This window comes from Helianthus annuus, chromosome 3 (genome assembly GCF_002127325.2).
Source record: "Helianthus annuus cultivar XRQ/B chromosome 3, HanXRQr2.0-SUNRISE, whole genome shotgun sequence".
NCBI classification, from domain to species: Eukaryota; Viridiplantae; Streptophyta; class Magnoliopsida; order Asterales; family Asteraceae; genus Helianthus; species Helianthus annuus.
Window position 1 is genome coordinate 26,840,957 of NC_035435.2, and position 19,946 is coordinate 26,860,902.

At 36.0% G+C, this 19,946-nt stretch overlaps 1 protein-coding gene across 1 annotated transcript; it reads left to right on the top strand.

The window, feature by feature from the left end:
• The first annotated feature begins 6,312 nt into the window (after positions 1-6,312).
• Positions 6,313-19,257, top strand: LOC110931371 (transmembrane 9 superfamily member 10). Its single transcript, XM_035987904.1, has 6 exons — positions 6,313-6,566; positions 12,955-13,064; positions 13,158-13,251; positions 13,520-13,632; positions 16,284-16,377; positions 17,978-19,257. The coding sequence occupies exons 1-6, from the start codon at positions 6,411-6,413 to the stop codon at positions 19,115-19,117; spliced, it is 1,707 nt and encodes a 568-aa protein (XP_035843797.1). The 5' UTR covers positions 6,313-6,410; the 3' UTR covers positions 19,118-19,257.
• Positions 19,258-19,946: the final 689 nt, after the last annotated feature.

Below are 19,946 nucleotides of genomic sequence, written 5' to 3' on the forward strand. Positions count from 1 at the left end.
TTCAGAAATATTAATTTCTGTGAGTTTGAAAACCTTGTTTATCAATTCAGTTTTGACACCTCTTAAAGGAAATTCCTCATCAGAATATAATTTGTCCGAATTATTCAAAGTATAAGCAGCTTTAAACAATCCATCATCCAAATTAGATTTTGATAAAAGAAATTTTCTATCATAAACTAATTTTCCCTGTTTTTCTGTTTGCACCAGAGTTTTTGACTCAGATTTTGACTCTGACGCTGACTCCGACTTTGACTCATCACTGTCATCACTATCTAACACATGATCCACGACTTTCTTCATCAATTGAGACTGTTGATCAGTGTCAGATGATGTAAACACAACATCAATACTTTCTGGAAGTTTGACAGACGACTCTCACTCCCACTGTAAATTTGTAGCCTTTTTGACTCTTTCATCGTTAGGATGTCTAGGCAAATATCCGTTTTCCAGTGGAGGTGGACATCTGTTATAACTGACACCTTTCTTCTTACCAGATGAAGTCTTTTCAGTATCCTTTATCTTGTCACTCTTCTTCTTGTCAGCAATCTTTTCTTTAACACTAACTTCAGCTGCTTTTTCTTCAGTTATCTCATCTTCTTCCCAGACCTTCATACTTTCAACAGTAGGATCTTCTTCTTTTTCTTTTCCTTCTTGACTTTTTCGTCTTCGCTATCACTCTCAGCAAGCAATTTCATATCTTCTCTGTATTTTCTCGCCCAATACTCTGTATCATCATCACTATCATCTACAATCCTTGCTGTAAATGCAGTGTAAGCTGTGGTTTGATCAGGAATGTAATCATCCCAAGTAAAATTTGCCCAGCTAAAACCTTCTGCAAGCTTTTCATCTTCTTGATCAATCAAACAAGCTTTTCCATTTTCTGGAATGTAATTATCCCAGGTAAATGATTTCTTTTGATTTGGATTAACCATACAAGCTCTCTTTCCGGTATCTTCAATCACATCTCTTCCATGTGCAGTCTGAGCTTGATGTTTTTGTTGTTGAGATGATTGACCAACTTGGTGATAGATGGCTTTGCGATAATAATCGTTGTTGTTGTTGAACGGATTTTGAGCTCCACTTGCTTCTCGGTTTGTGCACTCTCTCTTGAAGTGTCCTTTTTCCCTGCACCGAAAACAAGTAACTTTAGATTTGTCAAAACCTAAAGTAGAAACATTCGCATCACGAAGATCATCTCTCCCCGTGATTTGTTTGAACTTCTCAGCTCTCCGTAAAACACTAGCCAAACACCACTTTATATCCATCAACTCCATCTCTTCAGCATCTATCTGGTCGTAGTCTTCTTTGGTTAGCATTGGATTGCCGATACGACCTGCAACAAAACAAGTGTAAGATTCCAAAACCATTCCTAATAAAGACATTTGGTTTTTGGCAATTTCTTCAAAATAATCTTGATCATTCTCAAGATTCAATACAATGTTGCACTGTAACTTTCTCCCATTTTTAGTTGCTGAGATATTTGGATCAAACGATGGAAATGAAGTAAAACTGGTCTTGCTGCTTGATCCAGATGATGGGCTTTCAGATAAGCTCTTGGCACTCATACCAGTCACAATCTTTGGGGATGAATTCGACGATTTCTCATTTACCCCAGCTTTATAATATAGCCCGATATCTTGTTCACCATCGAAGTCTTTCATTCTAACCACTTTTCTCTGTTCCATCTCTTGAGCTTCGATCTTTTCGATGAACTTACTGAGCGTCAGATTACTAAAACCTTTCTTGTTTCTGAGCATCATCAAGTATGTGCCCCAACTCTCATATGGTAACGCATCAGCAAGTTTGTCGATCAACTCCTCATTGCTCTTTTCAATACTCAATCTTTTCATATTTGCAAGCAAGTTACAATATCGTTCAATAATTTCACGTGTACTCTCATTCTTTAACCCACGAAAGAGATCAAATTCCTTCTTTAGAAGCGACTTCTTGCTTTTAACCATCTCTTCACTTCCCCTAAACTTCGATCGCAAAGCTTTCCAAATCGAATAAGATGTTCCATTATGCTGTAAAAGAACCATGATATCTTCTTTGACTGCCTGTTGAAGAAGACTTAGCATCATTTTCTCATTTTTGTACTTCTTCCTCTCATCATCTCTAAGATCTTTGATTGGAACTGGTTCTTCATCATCATTTAATGGTCGAACATACTTTGTTTCTACGCATTCCCAAGCGTCAAGATAATTCGCTTGCACCCAATTCTCAAACCGACCTTCCCAACCTTTATATTCTTCGATATTCATTAACTTGGGAGGTTTTTGCATCGTCCCGGTTTCATTTTCTAGCATTATGGTTTGAATAGCGTTGATCGGGGTACTTGGAGTAGCGAATGTGTTATAGAAATCCTCGCTCATTTTCAAATTTTCGAAAAATATTTCAAACAGCCTTAAAAGCGAACAAGAGATGTCAACAGTACACAAATGCGGACAAGATAATCACAATGTCACAAAGGCGGTCCAATCAGAACAAATAAGCGAACTAGGCGAGTCCAAAAAAACGATCCAATGATATTCCAGAAAAGCGGTCCAAACACTTGTTCGATCAAGCGGTTCACAGAACTACCCGTTTGAGCGGTTCACAAAATGAATTTGAAGCGATCCAAGAAATCAAGGTCCAATAAGCGGTTCAACTATGAAATTTCGAGCGATTCAACTACTCGACCGAATAAGCGGTTCTCAATCGTACGAATAAGCGGTCCAGAACTGTTAATTTCGAGCGGTCCAGAACAGTTCAGAAAAGCGATCAGCTTTCGGACATCATTTTGACGCACTATTTCTTCGAATTTCGACACCAAACTTTCAAGGGTTTATCTCTATGTAGTTGCGCACAATCCCTGAGATTTTTAGCAAATTTCGACCGTTGAAAATGTCTGAATCTGAAAAAGAATGAGTAGAAGACAGAATTTTTGACGATTTCCAGCTATTTCCTGTAGAACTCCTCGTCCTGAAGCTCTGATACCACTTGTAGGATCGTTTGGCGACCCGAATGAGTCGATCAGAGGCGTTTTCGTCAATTACAGGTGCGGAATAACAAGTAATCAACGTAGGAATAGCTTGCAATACACTTTAAACACTTTCTGTATTGATTTGACGGTAAATACAACCAGTTCTCGATCCGGCAGCACTTCGGTACGAGATTCAACCAACCGTTACAAATGAGATTGCTCTTCAGGTATATATAGACAACTGGAACCGCTTATTGGACAGGCCCAATAAGCGGCCCAACCATGTGACACTGGAGCGATCCAGCACTTTGTCACTCGAGCGGTCCACAACATGTCACTCGAGCGGTCCACAATCCTAATGGACTAATAAGCGATCCAATAACCCTAATTCTATACATATTCACATTTTCTCGTATATTGTGCCCAGATCTAACATCTAAGACAATGACTCGATACAAGACGTAATCAGCAGATGTAGTGCATCAACAGAAACCATAAGGACTATCCGGGCATTTAAGTCTTTTCAAAATTAAAACTTAGAAAAAAAATATTCAATAAACTAATGTTGATTTTTTTAAACCATGATTAATTAGTTCTGAAAAGTTATAAATTAGGTTGTTAGTCAAGGCACATATGCATAGATACACTATCAATCACAATCACATAGGGTGATACGTGACACCACCAAGAAAAACACGAATGATAAGGGTGAAGGGTGTGGTTACCTATTTAGAATAGGTAAACACCCCATTCATCAAATCAGACAATGCCACGCCAATTTACTTAATTTGTTTACCTAATGCTCAAAAACGTTGGTGGTGGTTTACCTAATGGGGCTTAGGTAAGCTATTTAAAAAAAAGGAAAAATGTGTGATTGGTTGAGAAGGAATGGACCCTACCACACACCCATCTCTCTTCCATTTCCCTCCCTCTCACCGACTCGGTAAACCTTCACCGAGATTCTTCTTCCCGATCGGTAAACCCAATGTTGGCGGTGGCTTCCCCGATCGGTAAAGGCTTTACCGAAGTGTTTACCTATTCCACACCGTTCACCCTAATGAAGAATGTTACCTCCTTGATTTCGGGAACCCGTCACTCACGTGATTGCCATAAAGGGGTGTACGATCTCGTAATGATGGATGACATCTCGGGCTCACCATTTAGGTTATAATAGGCCACATTATCATTACGAGGATTAGCACACGATTCGTCGTCGGCTTACCCACATAATCGAGCTAGATGTAAAAAAGTTGCATGTGACCTCCTCGAGTTCAGCAACCCATCGCTCGCGTTATTGCCAAAGAGGGATGTACAATCTCCAAATGACGGACTAGATCTCGGCCTCACCCTTTAGGGTATAATAGGGATCATCGGTGATCCCAGCCCAAAAATACGACCTATCTTCCGACCTCTAGAACACTCCTCTAACATGCTAAATTCATCATTATGTGTCGTCCCCGAAGGCAAGCCAATCTCATCCTTTCGTTTTTGAAAGTTTTCCATTGACATAACAAAACTATAACACCCCAATTCATATAGGTTATCGGTTACAAGCTGATAGATAGTTCATAGCATACATAGGTGACATACATCCTCATATCACATCCTATGATTTATTCCTCTCTCTTGAAGTAATTCCCGAAAAATAGATATCATGTAGAACCAACAGTTTGGCGGAATAAAACTGATGATTATGTCAAGAAGAACATGAAGAACCATCAATCTCAACCTTGCATACGATTCTATTATCACAATGAAACCCTCTTATACAAGAAGAATAATCATAATTTAGAGTCGATAAGCCATCATAATTTTGGGCCAAACCTATAGATGTGGAAATAAACCTTGAAATGTTGTATTAAGTTACGATTGTGTAATTATGGTTAAATGAGGTGAATGTTTATATAAAACACCATTATATCCATCTAACCACTACATCTATACTATACTACTTGATCTAATATGTGGGAACACCAAACACATCTAATTTTCGAACACTACAATGTGACTATATCACACGGACCATCCATCTTATTTAAATAATCTCTCTTTAGTTTTATATGTATTTGTCTAAACTTAAAAAAATATCGAATTTTGGTATATGATGTTTGACAAGCATTAGAAATTATAAATTAGAATATTGAGTAAATTACTTTTTGAGTTTATGTGTTTTAGTGGTTTTAAACATTTGAGTTCAAAATCAAAAAGTTTAATGTCCTGAGTCACTAATCCTTCATTTTATACCGTTTTGAGTCTCTGTGCTTTAGTGGTTTTAACCACTTGAGTCCAAAATCAAAAGTATACGTGTTAGAAGTTGGACTCAAAACATTATAAAATGAATGGTTAGGGACTCAGGACGTTAAACTTTTTGGTTTTGGACTCAACTGGTTAAAACCACTAAAACACAGGGACTTAAAAAAGTAATTTACTCTTAGATATTTTACAAGAGGTATATAAAATTCTCATAATAATTAATGTGTCATTTATGTATCTAAATATATATAATTTATGTACTAAAAATGTTTATTCCCAATATGAAAATATCAAAACCAAAGACCGTCGATAACAACAATATAGAAGCAAAAATATTCCTACGGCTTCTTTATCGCCATCTTGTGCAAGCCTTTGCCGTTGGAAATTACGACCTATAGATGGTGACAGTTTGTACCTACATTTAGAGCCAACATTCGTGACGGATCTTTACATCGAAATCTCGAGCTTGATGCTAGCTATGGCTGATCCGTCGCGAATATGGTTATCGTTATCCATCTTCGTTTTTCTTCTGTCATTCAGAAATGGACACTCCTTTGGTATCTCTCCACAGGACTTCTACCCGGCAAGAACCACAATTCATACCGTTCGATTTTACACGTCAACACCATAGAGCCGCTAATGTCATTTGTCATTGATTTACTACTGTATTGCTAGCTATTAAAAACCTTTTAGAGTCAATCCAACTTCGGGGATGCTTTGTTTGTGACCTACTTGTGACCATTATGTTAACTTAACTTTTTCAAAATTAGCGATGGATTCACTCCAAGTTGATTTCAGATAGTTTTTCCGTCGCAAAGCTGTCGCTAATCTTGCAACCCTTTTTTTTTCCGATGGCTGATTTGTGGCACAAAACTTTGTTGTGAATCCAACTTTGAATAACAGAAAAAGTCCATATTTGGTACCTATATTACGACAGCTAACGTTTGCAACTAATACGTCATTTAAAGATGTTGCTAACGTTTTGCGACCAGTCGTAGTGAGTCATAAAATAACGAACGGATTTGTTTCTAAAGAATCTGGGTCGTTAATTTTGTGATTGTTTACGGTCAGTAGTCGCTAATTTTGCAACCCGCTGTATTTCGTTGCAAATCTACTGCTAATTCCGCAGTCTGACTTTTTTAGTCGCTAATAATAGTTAGTATTTCGTTGCTAATCTGTTGTGCAGGGGGATCTGATGGAAGTAAAAGCAAACAAATTGACTTCTAACAAAACTCAGATCTCGTTATCTTACTACTCTATTCCGTACTGTCGCCCTCATCAAATAGTTAATAGTGTCCAGAATCTTGGGGAAATTCTTCGTGGCGATCGCATACAAAATTCTCTCTATCAGGTAAACACTGTATTTATTTATATCTAAATAAATAAATGGTATCAAGAAAGTTGATTTGCTCATGAATTAGCTTCAGCCTTAGTTGAAGCTCGCTTTATAAACAAGCTGGAGTTTCAACTTAGTTTTAAAAAGTTTGATGTGGCACATAATAGTTGCGTGACATATGATACATATATGGTTGCGCAATCAACTAGTATAAGTTTTTGTAGTTATGTTATGTGCATAGGTAGGGCTTGCAATTTCAGACCCGAACATGTTAACACGACACGTTTTTAACAGGTTTCGTGTCTTAAGCAGGTTTACACATTTAGGATACGATAAAACTCGTGTCTAAACAGTTATTAACAACTTGTTAGTGACCTGCTTATAAATATAAACTGATTTGACTTTTATGGATTTTGGTTTCAAATTTGAGTAGGATTAATATTTTAAGGAATTTTATGTTAAGGATTATGTATTAGTTATGACTTTTATAAACTTTTGATAATGCGTGTTTCACTAAACAAGTTTCTAAATATTTGATAGAGTGAATTGCAAGGATTGTCCTTTATCTTTATACCAATTTGCAGACGCTGTCCTTTGTGTTTAAAATTGACGAGTTTTGTACTTTATGTTTCCTAATCATACACGTTTTGTCCTTAGCCCTAACCCAATTAGATTTTTCTGTCAAATCTGGTCATGTGCAATGCACATGAGGGTAAATTTGTCTTTTCACCCTATTCTTTAAAAATACATAAAAAAGAAAAAAATTATTATAACCTTGCAATTCACTACAAAACCGTCATCACCTTCAATCGAAATTTCATTATAACCTCTCTCTACAAGTTCAAACCACCATCATCAAGTCCATCTCTCTATTCTCTCTCTACAAGTTCAGACCACCACCATCAACAAAACCTCTTTAATCACCCCACCACATACCAGCTACACCATCCCCACCCCTCTTTTCTCCTAATTCCACCATCACTTCCACCACAAATACCCATAAACACACACTTTCCTCATTTTGGAAAACCCATAGAAAGAGTGAGACAGAGAGAGAAAGCAGAAGAGAGAGAAGTTTAGAGAGAAAGAATCAAAGAGAGAAATAGAGTATGATAGTGAGAGGTTAGAGAGAGAGAGAGAAAACGCAGAGAAAGAGAGTGGGGGAGCTGGTGGCCGACGGGTGTCCGACACGAAGCTTTAACAGCTCCGGTGGTCGACGGTTGTCTGACACGACGCTTGAACAGCTCCGGTGGTCGACGGTTGTCTGACACGACGCTTGAACAACTCATCTTAGATCGACGGGGATGATGAAAGATGTTGGTGTTGTTGTGGGTGTAATGACGGGGTGACGGCGGTGGTCATGTGGAGCATCGATAATGACAGAGGCGGTTGTGCTTGAAGGAGACACCAGTAATGGTTTTGATTGAAGGTGATGACGGTGGTGTCGGCTGTGGTCCACGATGACGACAGTGATGGTTAAGGATAACGACGAGGATGGTGGTGGTGGTGAACGGTGGTTCTAGTGATGGTGACGGTGGTGCTTGTAAGGTGGTTGGATGGTTGTTGGTGAACGGTTGGGAGAAAGGGTAGGGTTTGGGTTAGTATTAATTGGGGGAAAATGAAAAGGGTGGGGAAATGACTGATATGCCCTCATGTGACTTGCACATGACCATATTTGACAGAAAAATCTAACTGGGTTAGGGATAAAGGACAAAACGTGTATGATTTAAAAACATAAAGTACAAAACTCGTCAATTTTAAACATAAAGGACAGCGCCTGCAAATGGGTATAAAGATAAAGGACAATCCTTACAATTCACTCTATATATATTGTGTTCCTAAACAGGTTTGTTAACATTTATGCTGACCTGTTTCTAAACAGGTCGTGTTCGTGTTTAGAATAAATGACCCAATAAGTTATCGAGACATATTCATATCTAGCATCTCAAGTCATCGTGTTTTATCGTGTCGTGTCTAACTTTTCATGCCAACCATATACATAGGTGACGTTTTTTGCATGCATAAGTGTTAGTAATATTATACATAACTTGATTAATTTGCCTCCGCTTTGTAAGGCCCGCACAGAAAATTATATTTCTACAGGAATCAACCTCGACTTATACACATTTAAAATAACTCATAACTAATAAAACTATAAACAAATGAGCTCGAGCTCGAGCTTGAAAGCTTATCACAAGCATGGGATATAGAGCTAAGGGTGAGCTGAGCTGAGCTGGGTCTCTATCAGTTAAGGAAAATTGGATTTTAATAATTCCAGTTTTGATATATTGGTCGATAATTTCAACTAAGGAAATATTTTGTGATAATTCTAACTTTTAACCTATTTCCTTTGGTGATCCATGCTATTTATCAACCTATGTAATGTATGTATCTGTCATATTATGGCCAACAAGAACTTAAATGTACAACATATGGTCTGGCCATTTCCTTAACAGAATTTCAATCGTAGGTCCCCTCGTCCGGTAATCCCCTGTGTCTAAGTCGAGTACTCGATTCCCTTTAGTCTCTTCCTATGTAAAAAATGACCTCTCTTGGTCCACTGGCTGTGCTTTTCATTCTGTTTTATCTTTGAGCGGGCCTCTTCTTTCATGGAGAATGCCCAACTGCTTTTCCGCGAGTAGGCATTTTTTCTTTCTTTTTTTTCTTTTTTTACTTGGTTTCTGTCGCTAAAAAATAAAACCCCTATACATGGTATATTTCTAAGTTTTCTCAACTTTTAATTTCCTGTCCTTATGGTATATTTCTAGTCTTCTCAACTTTTAATTTCATCTCTTTTTCTTATACTAGTTTATAAATACGTGTATTATACAAGTTGATACATATAATGTTATATATTATTAATAAAAAGTTATATTTAAAAAAAATATGCATTGCACGGTTTGTATTATACTAAATGGAATAAAAAATAATGTAGTTTGTAAATATATACAGTTGTCAAGATATGTATTCAAGAAATAAAAATTGACGTGACTGTTAATTGTTAAAACATAATTTCTTTCAACCTTGATTTTTTTAATGCCACCTATTATTTAAGTATTTAACATATTGTATTTTTATCATTCTTACAATCCAACCACTTTTAATATTTATAAATTTGTATAAAAGCAACTATCATCATTATTCTTCAGATTTAATATTTTAACCAACCTAATTTTGAATTTGGTGAAACTTTTCAATAAAAGATATAAGTTTATTTAAAAAATAATACTACTTTCATATTAAATCAATTTGGTTAATGATATAGTAATTATTTTTAATTGAGGCAGGAAAACAAAAAAAAGTAGGTGACTCTAATGGATGACACATGTCTCTCATTAGTTTTCTTTTGTCATATAGTATAAAGAGTTAAATGCCCGGATAGTCCTTGTGGTTTGGTCTTTTTTCACCTTTAATCCCTAACTTTCTAAAGTTACCTCTATAGTCCTCAACTTTTCAATTTTCATTCCCGGATAGTCCCTGGCACGGATAAAATTAGTTTTCTCAGTTAAGTAGGGGTGAAATGACTATAAGCCCTCAATAATTAATAAAAAAACCTAAGACTTTTACCCACCCCACCCCCACCCCTCTCTCATTTTCTTCCCTCTTTCCCCACTTTTGACCTTCAGACCTTCAGATCCCGGCACCTGCTTCACACCTTCAGACCTCCACTCTGGCACCTGCTCCGACGCTACCGCCACCTCCAAATCACCATCACCACCTTCACACCTTCAGACTTCCACTCCGGCACATGTTCCGTCTACAATAACCTCATGTTCCAATGCTTGGAAAGTGTTGCTAAAAATTCAATCAGCTTTATCCAAATTTGAAAACTGATTCAATTTCATCCTCAAATAAGCAGGATAACTTTCTGGTGCATTCAAAAAGCTAGGCAAATCTTCCTAATTCAGTGGAGGAACACCCTATATATATATATATATATATATATATATATATATAGGGTCGGGATTTGGAGAAAACGGTAGAAAGTGTGAGAACGGTGAGAACGCTTATCGATCGTCCGATTAAAAAAATCTATGGACTAGATTGGCGTGGTGGCGTTTTCGTAGATAACATCATTTTTCTTACGTGGACGCACGTCATTAAGGGTAAAAACGTCTTTACACCTCTATACCAAAACGTCATAATGATGAATAAAACGCCAATACGGACCAAATCACATCGCTATATAAACAAAAAACATCCAAGACATAAAACACATCCCCCAGAACCTGAAACGCCATATTTTCTACTATATACTATTCAACTTACAAACGCCAAAATTCCCAAAACATCAAACACAACTACTCAAAAACGCCATATTTTCTACTATATACCATTCATCTTAGAAAACGCCAAAAAGATTCCAAAAGATCGACGATTCTTTCAGATACACTATTTCCTCAGTAAAACGCCAAAAATTCCAAAAATCGTTTCTTGTATATTTAAAATATTGTTCTACGCCAAAGGGTCGAATAATGCATTCTTCCATGAGGTGCTGTGACTCAAATAACATTTTGCTGAATGAGATGGACAAATCATAAACAAAAAGATGTTGGGTCAAACTTATGCCATTTTCAGTGTTTTGTTCTTGATGAATATTTAAATGGCATGAAAAGACGAATGACACTACTGAGTTGTTTGAAGATACATATTAAAAAAAAAAAAACTCATGTCATTTTGACTTTCCAAACGGCCACAAAAACACAAGCATGGCTAAGCCAAACCACCAGCGAACATGATTCAAAGAAGAAAGAGACTGATGACACTGAAGATTTGGAAGATTAATTGTTTTTTTTAATTTTCTTTTTCTGTTGTTTGCTATGTATTTTTCAATTTAGAATAAAAAATACACTATCTAAATTAAACGCCAAAACAGTCAAAATGCATATGAAAACGCCATAAATGGAGTAAAAACGCTAAAAACTTCAAAACGATAATGAAAGTAACTTACAGAAGTATTAATTAAAATAAGCTAAAAATGAAAAAAAAAAAGGCTAAAAACTACTAAAACCCATTCAAAAAACGCCAAACCTGAAAAAGCTGAAAAAAACAGTAAAAATACACAGTAAGTAAAACTGAAAAGACGGCTACTTTATTAATATCATTTATTATAAATAAAATCCCGCCTAAACTACGCATCAAAAACATCCTATAAAGAGAGACTTCTCTGCACAAACAACTTATCACAAAACCAGAAACAAACGCCATATTCCCTAGAAACCATTCACTTTAAAAACGCTAAAAAATACTTAAAAAAGCCACTGATGCAGAACCTCGATTCTGCTATATTCTGTATTGATCTAAATGAAGTTTCAATGAATGGATTCTTCTCTGAGTTGGGTATCTCTATAATCTTTTGCTAAATGAGATGGACAAATATTCAAGACAAAGAGACTGATGACACTGATATGACATCATGTCACTTTGTTCTTGATGGATATATTGATGGCATGAAGGGATCAATACATTAGAGCAGGCGTTGGTATTCAACATATCATCAGACAAGTATATATCCACCCACCATAAAGGATGCCACAAAAATAAGCATCTTCTAAAGACGGCCGTTATGTAGGAAAATAAGGATCTACATAAGGCATTCAAAAACAGGTTCAAAAACGCCAAAATGGTTAAAGTAGAAGAGGCTGATGACAGTGAAGATTTAAATGAGAAATTAGATTGTAATTTTTAATTTTTTTTCTCATTATCTATTGTTTGTTATGTAACTCTGTGTTGTTTACCATCTAATTCTCTGCAATTTTAAAAAATTGAATATAAAACGCCAAAATCTACAAACACCAAAACGCCTCATGGTATGAGAACGAATGCTAGCAAAGTACGAGGTTGCTAATTGACAGATGAAAATTGAAAGAAACAGTAAAATAAAGAGACGGTATCATTTATTGCCAAAAACATTAAAGTTATATTAATGCCACTACATGGAAAATTGAAACTTATTTATCTTTTCAAACGTCATAATTGTCTGTCACATTATAGGCCTGTATCCTAGATGGCAAAACACTTAATATTATAAAAATCAAAGAAAATTACTAATGTTTTTTAAATCAATAAGAACGCCAAAACAAATACTTAAAACGCCAAAATGTTTACTATAGTCCTGATCTAAAAACAATAAAAACGTCGCGTATTTAATGAATGCCAAAAAGATAGGAAAGATGAAGGGACACGCGTTAATAAAAAAGAAATATGAAAGGACAAAAAAGCCCCTCCGCCTTTCTCTAAGCGGCATAACACGTGTTAGGCCAGGAAGCGTTCTCACCGTTCTCACACTATCTACCGTTTTCTCCTGATCCCGTTTCTATATATATACAATTTAATGAACTATTTATTCATGCTCCAACAAGATTTTATGTCGTCTAGTTTCTTACAAAATGTCTCACTACAGTTTGAAATGGGACATGACACGAGGAGTGAGATTGTTTGTTTAATGACGCTTAATGAGAAAACCATAAAAGAATTCAAGGAGAAGATCGATGATGGGTATCGAGCGAACATGTGAGACACTTTTGGAAATAGAAAAAAATTTGAACATAGTCATAAATCGCATAATACTTGATTAAGTTGTTAACTGGAATATTATTTTGACAGGATATTGGACCATTTACCTTTGGTTGTTCCGGTAACAACAAATGACAATGACTCTGAACCCATATATCAACTGGGATATTTAGTCGGTTATAAGGTACGTTATGTGGAAGTAAGTTCCGAACGTTTTTATTTTGAGTTAAATGTCATTTTAGTCCCTATGGTTTGGGCCGCCTGTAGGTCCAAAAAGATTTTATCGGTGCCATTTTAGTCCCTGGATATAGAAAGCTAATGTTTATGATTAAATATTCATTTTGTGAAACGGGTGATTAATATCACTAAATTGGTGATCAAATTTCAAACGGTCATAACTCTCTACTTTTGCACATGTTGCTGACAACGTAGTGTATATATGCATTATGCAGACCAAGGATGAGAAATATTTTATCAACAACCACTTATCATTCATAGTCAGCTACCACCAAAATTCAATAACACATGCTAGAAGAATTGTCGGGTTTGAAGCTGAAGCTTTCAGGTACAGTTGTAAAATCTAACATCATCTTTGTGTTGGTCATCGTTCACACTTGCAGCGGAGTAATTTTGTATCGATGATTCGATAGTCATGATGATCAGAAAACGAATATACAAAAATATTGTTGAACACAGAAACTGAAAGGAATAGGAATGGACAATTCGGATAAATGGCAAATTGTTTTGGTGCCGGAATACATTGTCGGACATTACATATATATGGGTGATGTTTTGGCGGTTGCATCTTGGCGGGAATAACTGCCTATGGCAGTTTGAATGCACCGCTTATCATCATCACCATAGGATATCATAACTACCGTAATTATAAGTTATAAACTAACATTTACATAACAAACATAGTTAAGTTTAATTATCAGTTCTAATACTTTCCCCTAAACTTGATTGTGTTTGGCTTTAAACATGAGCAGACTCCTATTTGCTTCATCAACGGTCTTCATCGTCTGCTTGAAGTCAAATCTTCTACGTTTCTTGTGCATCTTCCAGGCTCCTTCCCAATCATTCCCCTGCATACAGGGCATAATGATCCATGGCAGCTTCATCTTGAACAGGATATGCACTCGTACTTCTCTCCGGCAACCGGCCGATGAGGATTCCCCTCCCTTTATCATCTCTTTGTCGATCACCTTCTCTTGCACACTTTTGAACCTGTAATAATACACCAAGACATCGAGATACATTGCATAAATTATTCTCATGAACTCGCCGTCATGATATTCGTATCCCATGTCTTTTGCAATCACCGGCCACATGGTGTTGTCGGTGACACTCCGGTAACCACCATCACACTCCACTATTATATACAGGCCTAGTAGATCCACACTCTTATTATCAGCCGCATGAGGAGGAATAGGCCTTGTAGTAATTCCCAGTTTGACAGTAATGAACCACGTCAACATTTCTTCACATTTCCTTTCCAATTCGTGTTTGTATTTAAACACAAATTTGTTGTCTTCCATCATATCGAGTTAGGATCTACAATAGGTGAAATCGTGAAACTCCACTGCTCTTATGATCATCACACTCCAGTCGGGTTCTTGAGAGGATATGTTTAAATCCTCAAAATAGGAATCTAGATAATTTTCTTTGTATTTCTCATTCACATCATTCAATTCCATCACCCTCTGTTTTTCTCTTAATCCCAGTTCCTCCTCTTTAGACAGACCATTAATGTCATTTACCATATTCATCACCGGTGCTGAGAACATCGGAAAGATCTTGCAAGTATCACCGGTTTTATTAACCGTGTATCCTTTCAAAGTCAATTGATTCATACTTAACACGTTCCGGTCTAATTCCGGCGTATAGAAAACGCTTTGAATTCTTAACCATTCATTGTTTGATTTTATTTCCACTGCCCTATGCCCCAAATGAATAAGAAATCACTTTCCCCTAATTTGGTTTCCACCCCAATCAAATGTTTTATGCGTTTGAATACATTTAAATTTACGACATAGTGATGAGAAAATGCAGAACGTACCATATATCGCCCCACTGGCCACCCTATATTCCGGTGACATTCATTTCGTCACGGCAAACCGCATCACTCTCTTGATTCTGAATTCCGGCATTAACCGCTTGATTTATCAATTGAGTGGCTTCGTTATTTTCTTTCGATTTGCATGAGTATATTTGATGTCCGGGCTGGTGGCAATAGTAACATAGCCTCACACGGGGAACTCTTCTTTCTTTTTCATTCCTTTCATCGATGCAGTGTTGACAGGGTAACGTTGTCGACGTTAGTCTCATTTCTGCACCCTTTCCCACCGTGGCTCTGATACCACTTTGTTGGTCATCGTTCACACTTGCAGCGGAGTAATTTGGTATTGATGATTCGATAGTCATGATGATCAGAAAATGAATATACAGAAATATTGTTGAACACGGAAACTGAAAGGAATAGGAATGGACAATTCGGATAAATAGCAAATTGTCTTGGTGCCGGAATACATTGTCGGACATTACATATATATGGGTGATGTTTTGGCGGTTCCATCTTGGCGGGAATAACTGCCTATGGCAGTTTGAATGCACCCGCTTATCATCATCACCATAGGTTATCATAACTACCGTAGTTATATGTTATAAACTAACATATACATAACAAAAATAATTAAGTTTAATTTTCAGTTCTAATACTTTCCCCTAAACTTGATTGTGTTTGGCTGCAAACATGAGCACACTCCTATTTGCTTCATCAACGGCCTTCATTGCCTGCTTGAAGTCAAATCTTCTACGTTTTTTGTGCATCTTCGAGGCTCCTTCCCAATCATTCCCCTGCATACAAGACAAAATGATCCATGGCAACTTCATCTAGAACAGCATATGCACTCGTACTTCTCTCATGGCAGCCGGCCGATGAGGATTCCCCTTCCTTTATCATCTCTTTGTCAATCACCTTCTCTTGCACACTTTTGAACCTGTAATAATACACCAAGACATCGAGATACATTGCATAAATTATTCCATTTGCCTCGTGCCTGTGAAAAAACCCCACGCCAACTCCAAGCCCCTGCACGGGGTGGTGTTTCAGGCTGGCACGCCACCTTCAAGCTATCACTAGTTATAGTCTAACCTTGTAAAATGTTATTTTTATAATTGACTATATAAATGTATCTTATGACTGTTTGTCCACAGTATTAACTATTACCAACAATGTGACACGTATTACTGTCCACAAGGAATTGATGACAAGAATGAGATCTTCTTCACTGTTGGTGTTCTGTTCGAGGTAAAATTCTTACCAATGATTTGTGTTTTATAGTTTCAAATAGTTGTAAACAATCGATTCAAAATAATAAATATTTAAAAATTAAAAATATAAAAAGCTAAAATGTTCATATGATAAACTTAAAAATAAAAGTATTACTTGTAAAATACATATATTACTTGAACATTAACAAACAAAATAAGTTTAAATAAACGAACACATTATCCATTGTAAATGAACGAACATTAATAAACGTAACTAAACAAATTTTCAAGATATAATTGAATGAAATCAACCTCTATTCGTACTCGTTTATTTAATTGTTATAACAAAAAAAATCTAATGTTCATTCATTTATTAAAGAACAAACGTAAATGAACAATTGTTTACAACGCTCCTTTCAAATCACTAAACCAAAGGACATAATCAGTGAAACAGTTGAAAGTCATATGTCCAAATATATAAAAAAGCATTCTAAACTAGTTTCTTAAAAATAGTTTGAATCAAATATTGATAAAGGATTCCAATTAATGTCACATGTCTTTCTCTCCGTTAACCTTAAATAAATTATTTATATTTTTTACTTTGTTAATAATTAATTACTACCTCTGTCTCATTAAAAGTGTCCTATTTTGAATTTTCAAAGTCTTTATTTATAAACTTTGACCTTAAATAATTTTTTTTGTGTTAAATAATACTTGATAAAAGTTATATGACTTGAGTGTGTTTTACAAGTGTTTTTATCGGGTTAATTTTCATCAAGCTTTATATAACACAAAAAATATATAATTTAAGTCAAAGTTTATAAATAAAGACTTTGAAAATTCAAAATATGACACTTTTAATGAGACGGATGGAGTAATAAAATGTTCCAAATAATTAATTAAAAAGGTTAAAAAAAGTTTAATTAATTACATATCATTACACGCGTTTGTGTAGTACCCGAAAGTTACTTTACATATTTATAATATTTACGCACAAATATTAACGTATCAATATAACACAATTAGTAGTGGATATATTTACTTAAAATATGTTATTAATTGTAATACAGTGCAAAGGGTTCGTCATATATTACAAATAAAAAATGAACTTTTAATAATTTTTTTTTTGAATAGCTAATGTTACTTTACCAAACTCCTATATTTACAAATAAATCACCCTTGCTTGGTATTAAACCCAATACCTCCAACTAAGAGGCAAGAACCTCTCCCAAGTGAGCTAGCCCCACTTGGCAACTTTTTAATAATTCATTAAATAAATTTACCCTCTTTTAATAATTAACGATTCCAAATACTGTCAACCCGTGTAATACACAAGTTTGTAATACACATGTAATAATTAATTCAAAAAGTTTTTAATTTATTTTTTTCTTTCTTTGATATCTAACCTTTGTAATATACGGGTTTCCAAATAATGTTATGTATCGCTCACTCATATTTAGTAACAAAATACTAATCTACTTATTTATTAATCAATCTCAAAATAATTATAAGCAACAAATTAGAAGTATTATATTTCTTAGAACTACTTGTTTACGATAATATTTATTTATTCAACTCACGTAATACATGTAACTTGTTTATACAAATCTAATTGTTGGCTTTCGCTGGGCATGCAGGAGAGTGACATTAAGTGGGAATCAAGATGGGACCCTTATCTTCTTATCGATGATGATCAAATTCACTGGTTTCCAATCCTGAACTCACTTATGAATGTACTTATTGTATTAGCTGGGGTGGCTGCAGGCATGTCAGCAACACTTTACCGCACCATTTCTAACTACAACCAACCAGGAAGCCTAGAAGAGGCTCATGAAGCAACAGGTTGGCAACTCGTCCACACGGACGTGTTCCGTCCTCCTGTCAACTCAGAATTACTCTGTGTTTCTGTCGGAACAGGTTTCCAGATTTTCGGTATGATTGTACTCACCGTAATATTCGGGTCCCTTGGGTTTATTTCTACCTCAAATACGGGCGGGCTAATGACCGACGTCATTCTCCTTTGGGCCGTATTGGGATTCGATGGCGGGTTCTCCATGGCCCGTCTTTACAAAACATTCCAAGGATCCGAATGGATAAAAACCACCTTAAAAACAGCAAGCATGTTCCCGGGACTAGTTTTTTGCATAGTTGTTGTACTAAATGTTGTAAAGTGGAGTGATGGATCTTGGGGACCCTTACCATTACATGACATGTTTGTTTTCGCGGTTTTATGGTTCGCTGTTTCGCTCCCCCTCGTGTTCCTCGGCAGTTACATTGGCTTCAAACTACCAGAAATCAAAGCTCCTGTAATAACCAATGAAATCCCTAGGGAAATCCCAGAACAAAAGAGCTCGTTTTTCTTGATCATGATGGGTGGAATAATACCATTTGTTGTGGTATTCAATGTGCTTTTTCCCACGCTCACGTTTATTACTTCACCTAAGTTCTACTACATATTTGGTTTAGTGTTGGTCGTTTTGATCATGACAAGTGTCGAGGTCACAATCTTGTTATGTTATATTCAGTTGTGTCGTGAAGATTACTTGTGGTGGTGGCGATCGTACCTAACAGCGGGTTCTTCGGCTTTTTATCTGTTCATATATGCAACATTCTATTACTTCACGAAACTTAACATCACGGAGCTTGTGCCGAGTGTTTTGTATTTCGGGTATATGTTGATTGCTTGTTTAGTGCTTTTCGTGTTAACAGGTACGATCGGTTTCTGGGCATGTTTTATACTCACTCACCTTCTTTACTCTTCAGTGAAGATAGTTTAGGCCTACAAGGCATGTCTGCTTGGACTTAAAGTCTGTTTATCAATAAGTGATCTTTGTGCTGTAAAACTTGATAAAAAATATCATTATGTTAAATAAAAACATCTATTATCTTGTGAATGTACATTTTGATTAACTCGGTATGTTTTCATTATCGATTACCTATTTTTTGGGAAGATGTGTGGGTTTTATGTTACACTACGACCAACAAAACACCCATGATCATAAGCGGTGAGGAGCTTATCGAAGAGTTCGCATTATCAAGTGATTCTAGACTCTTATATGGATTAGGGGGTTATACGGAAATAGAGTAGAAAAGTCCCAAAGTTTAAACGTATATACCCAAAAAGTTCTATAGAACCGGGGGTCGAAAACATAATATCCAAAAATTTCTATACGAAAGCTACATACATAACACTACTGAGCGAAAAGTTCAGGGGTTCCCCCGGCCCCTTCTAACCTATGCCACTGCACGACGGCGGATGGAAAGGTTGAGCCACACCATTTTACATACCAAAATACTACTAAACCAAATGCACTTTGATAGTTGTAGCTTTCATATAAGTATATGCTATTTTTATATCTATACTTTCTAAACTTCTAAAATATAAAGCATTATATATTATGCATTAAACTTTTTATATAATATTTATTCATCAACCTTCATAGAGATGCTGAGTTGAGTGATAAGCACAAGTTTCCCTTCTAGAAGATTTGTCATGTTGGAATCGTGCTTCCATTTGTTTTGTCTGAGACAACCTATGCAACACAAACAACAATTGTTTATCAAAAGATTTATGGGTGATTTGGGTTTCCTCACACCTAGACACAC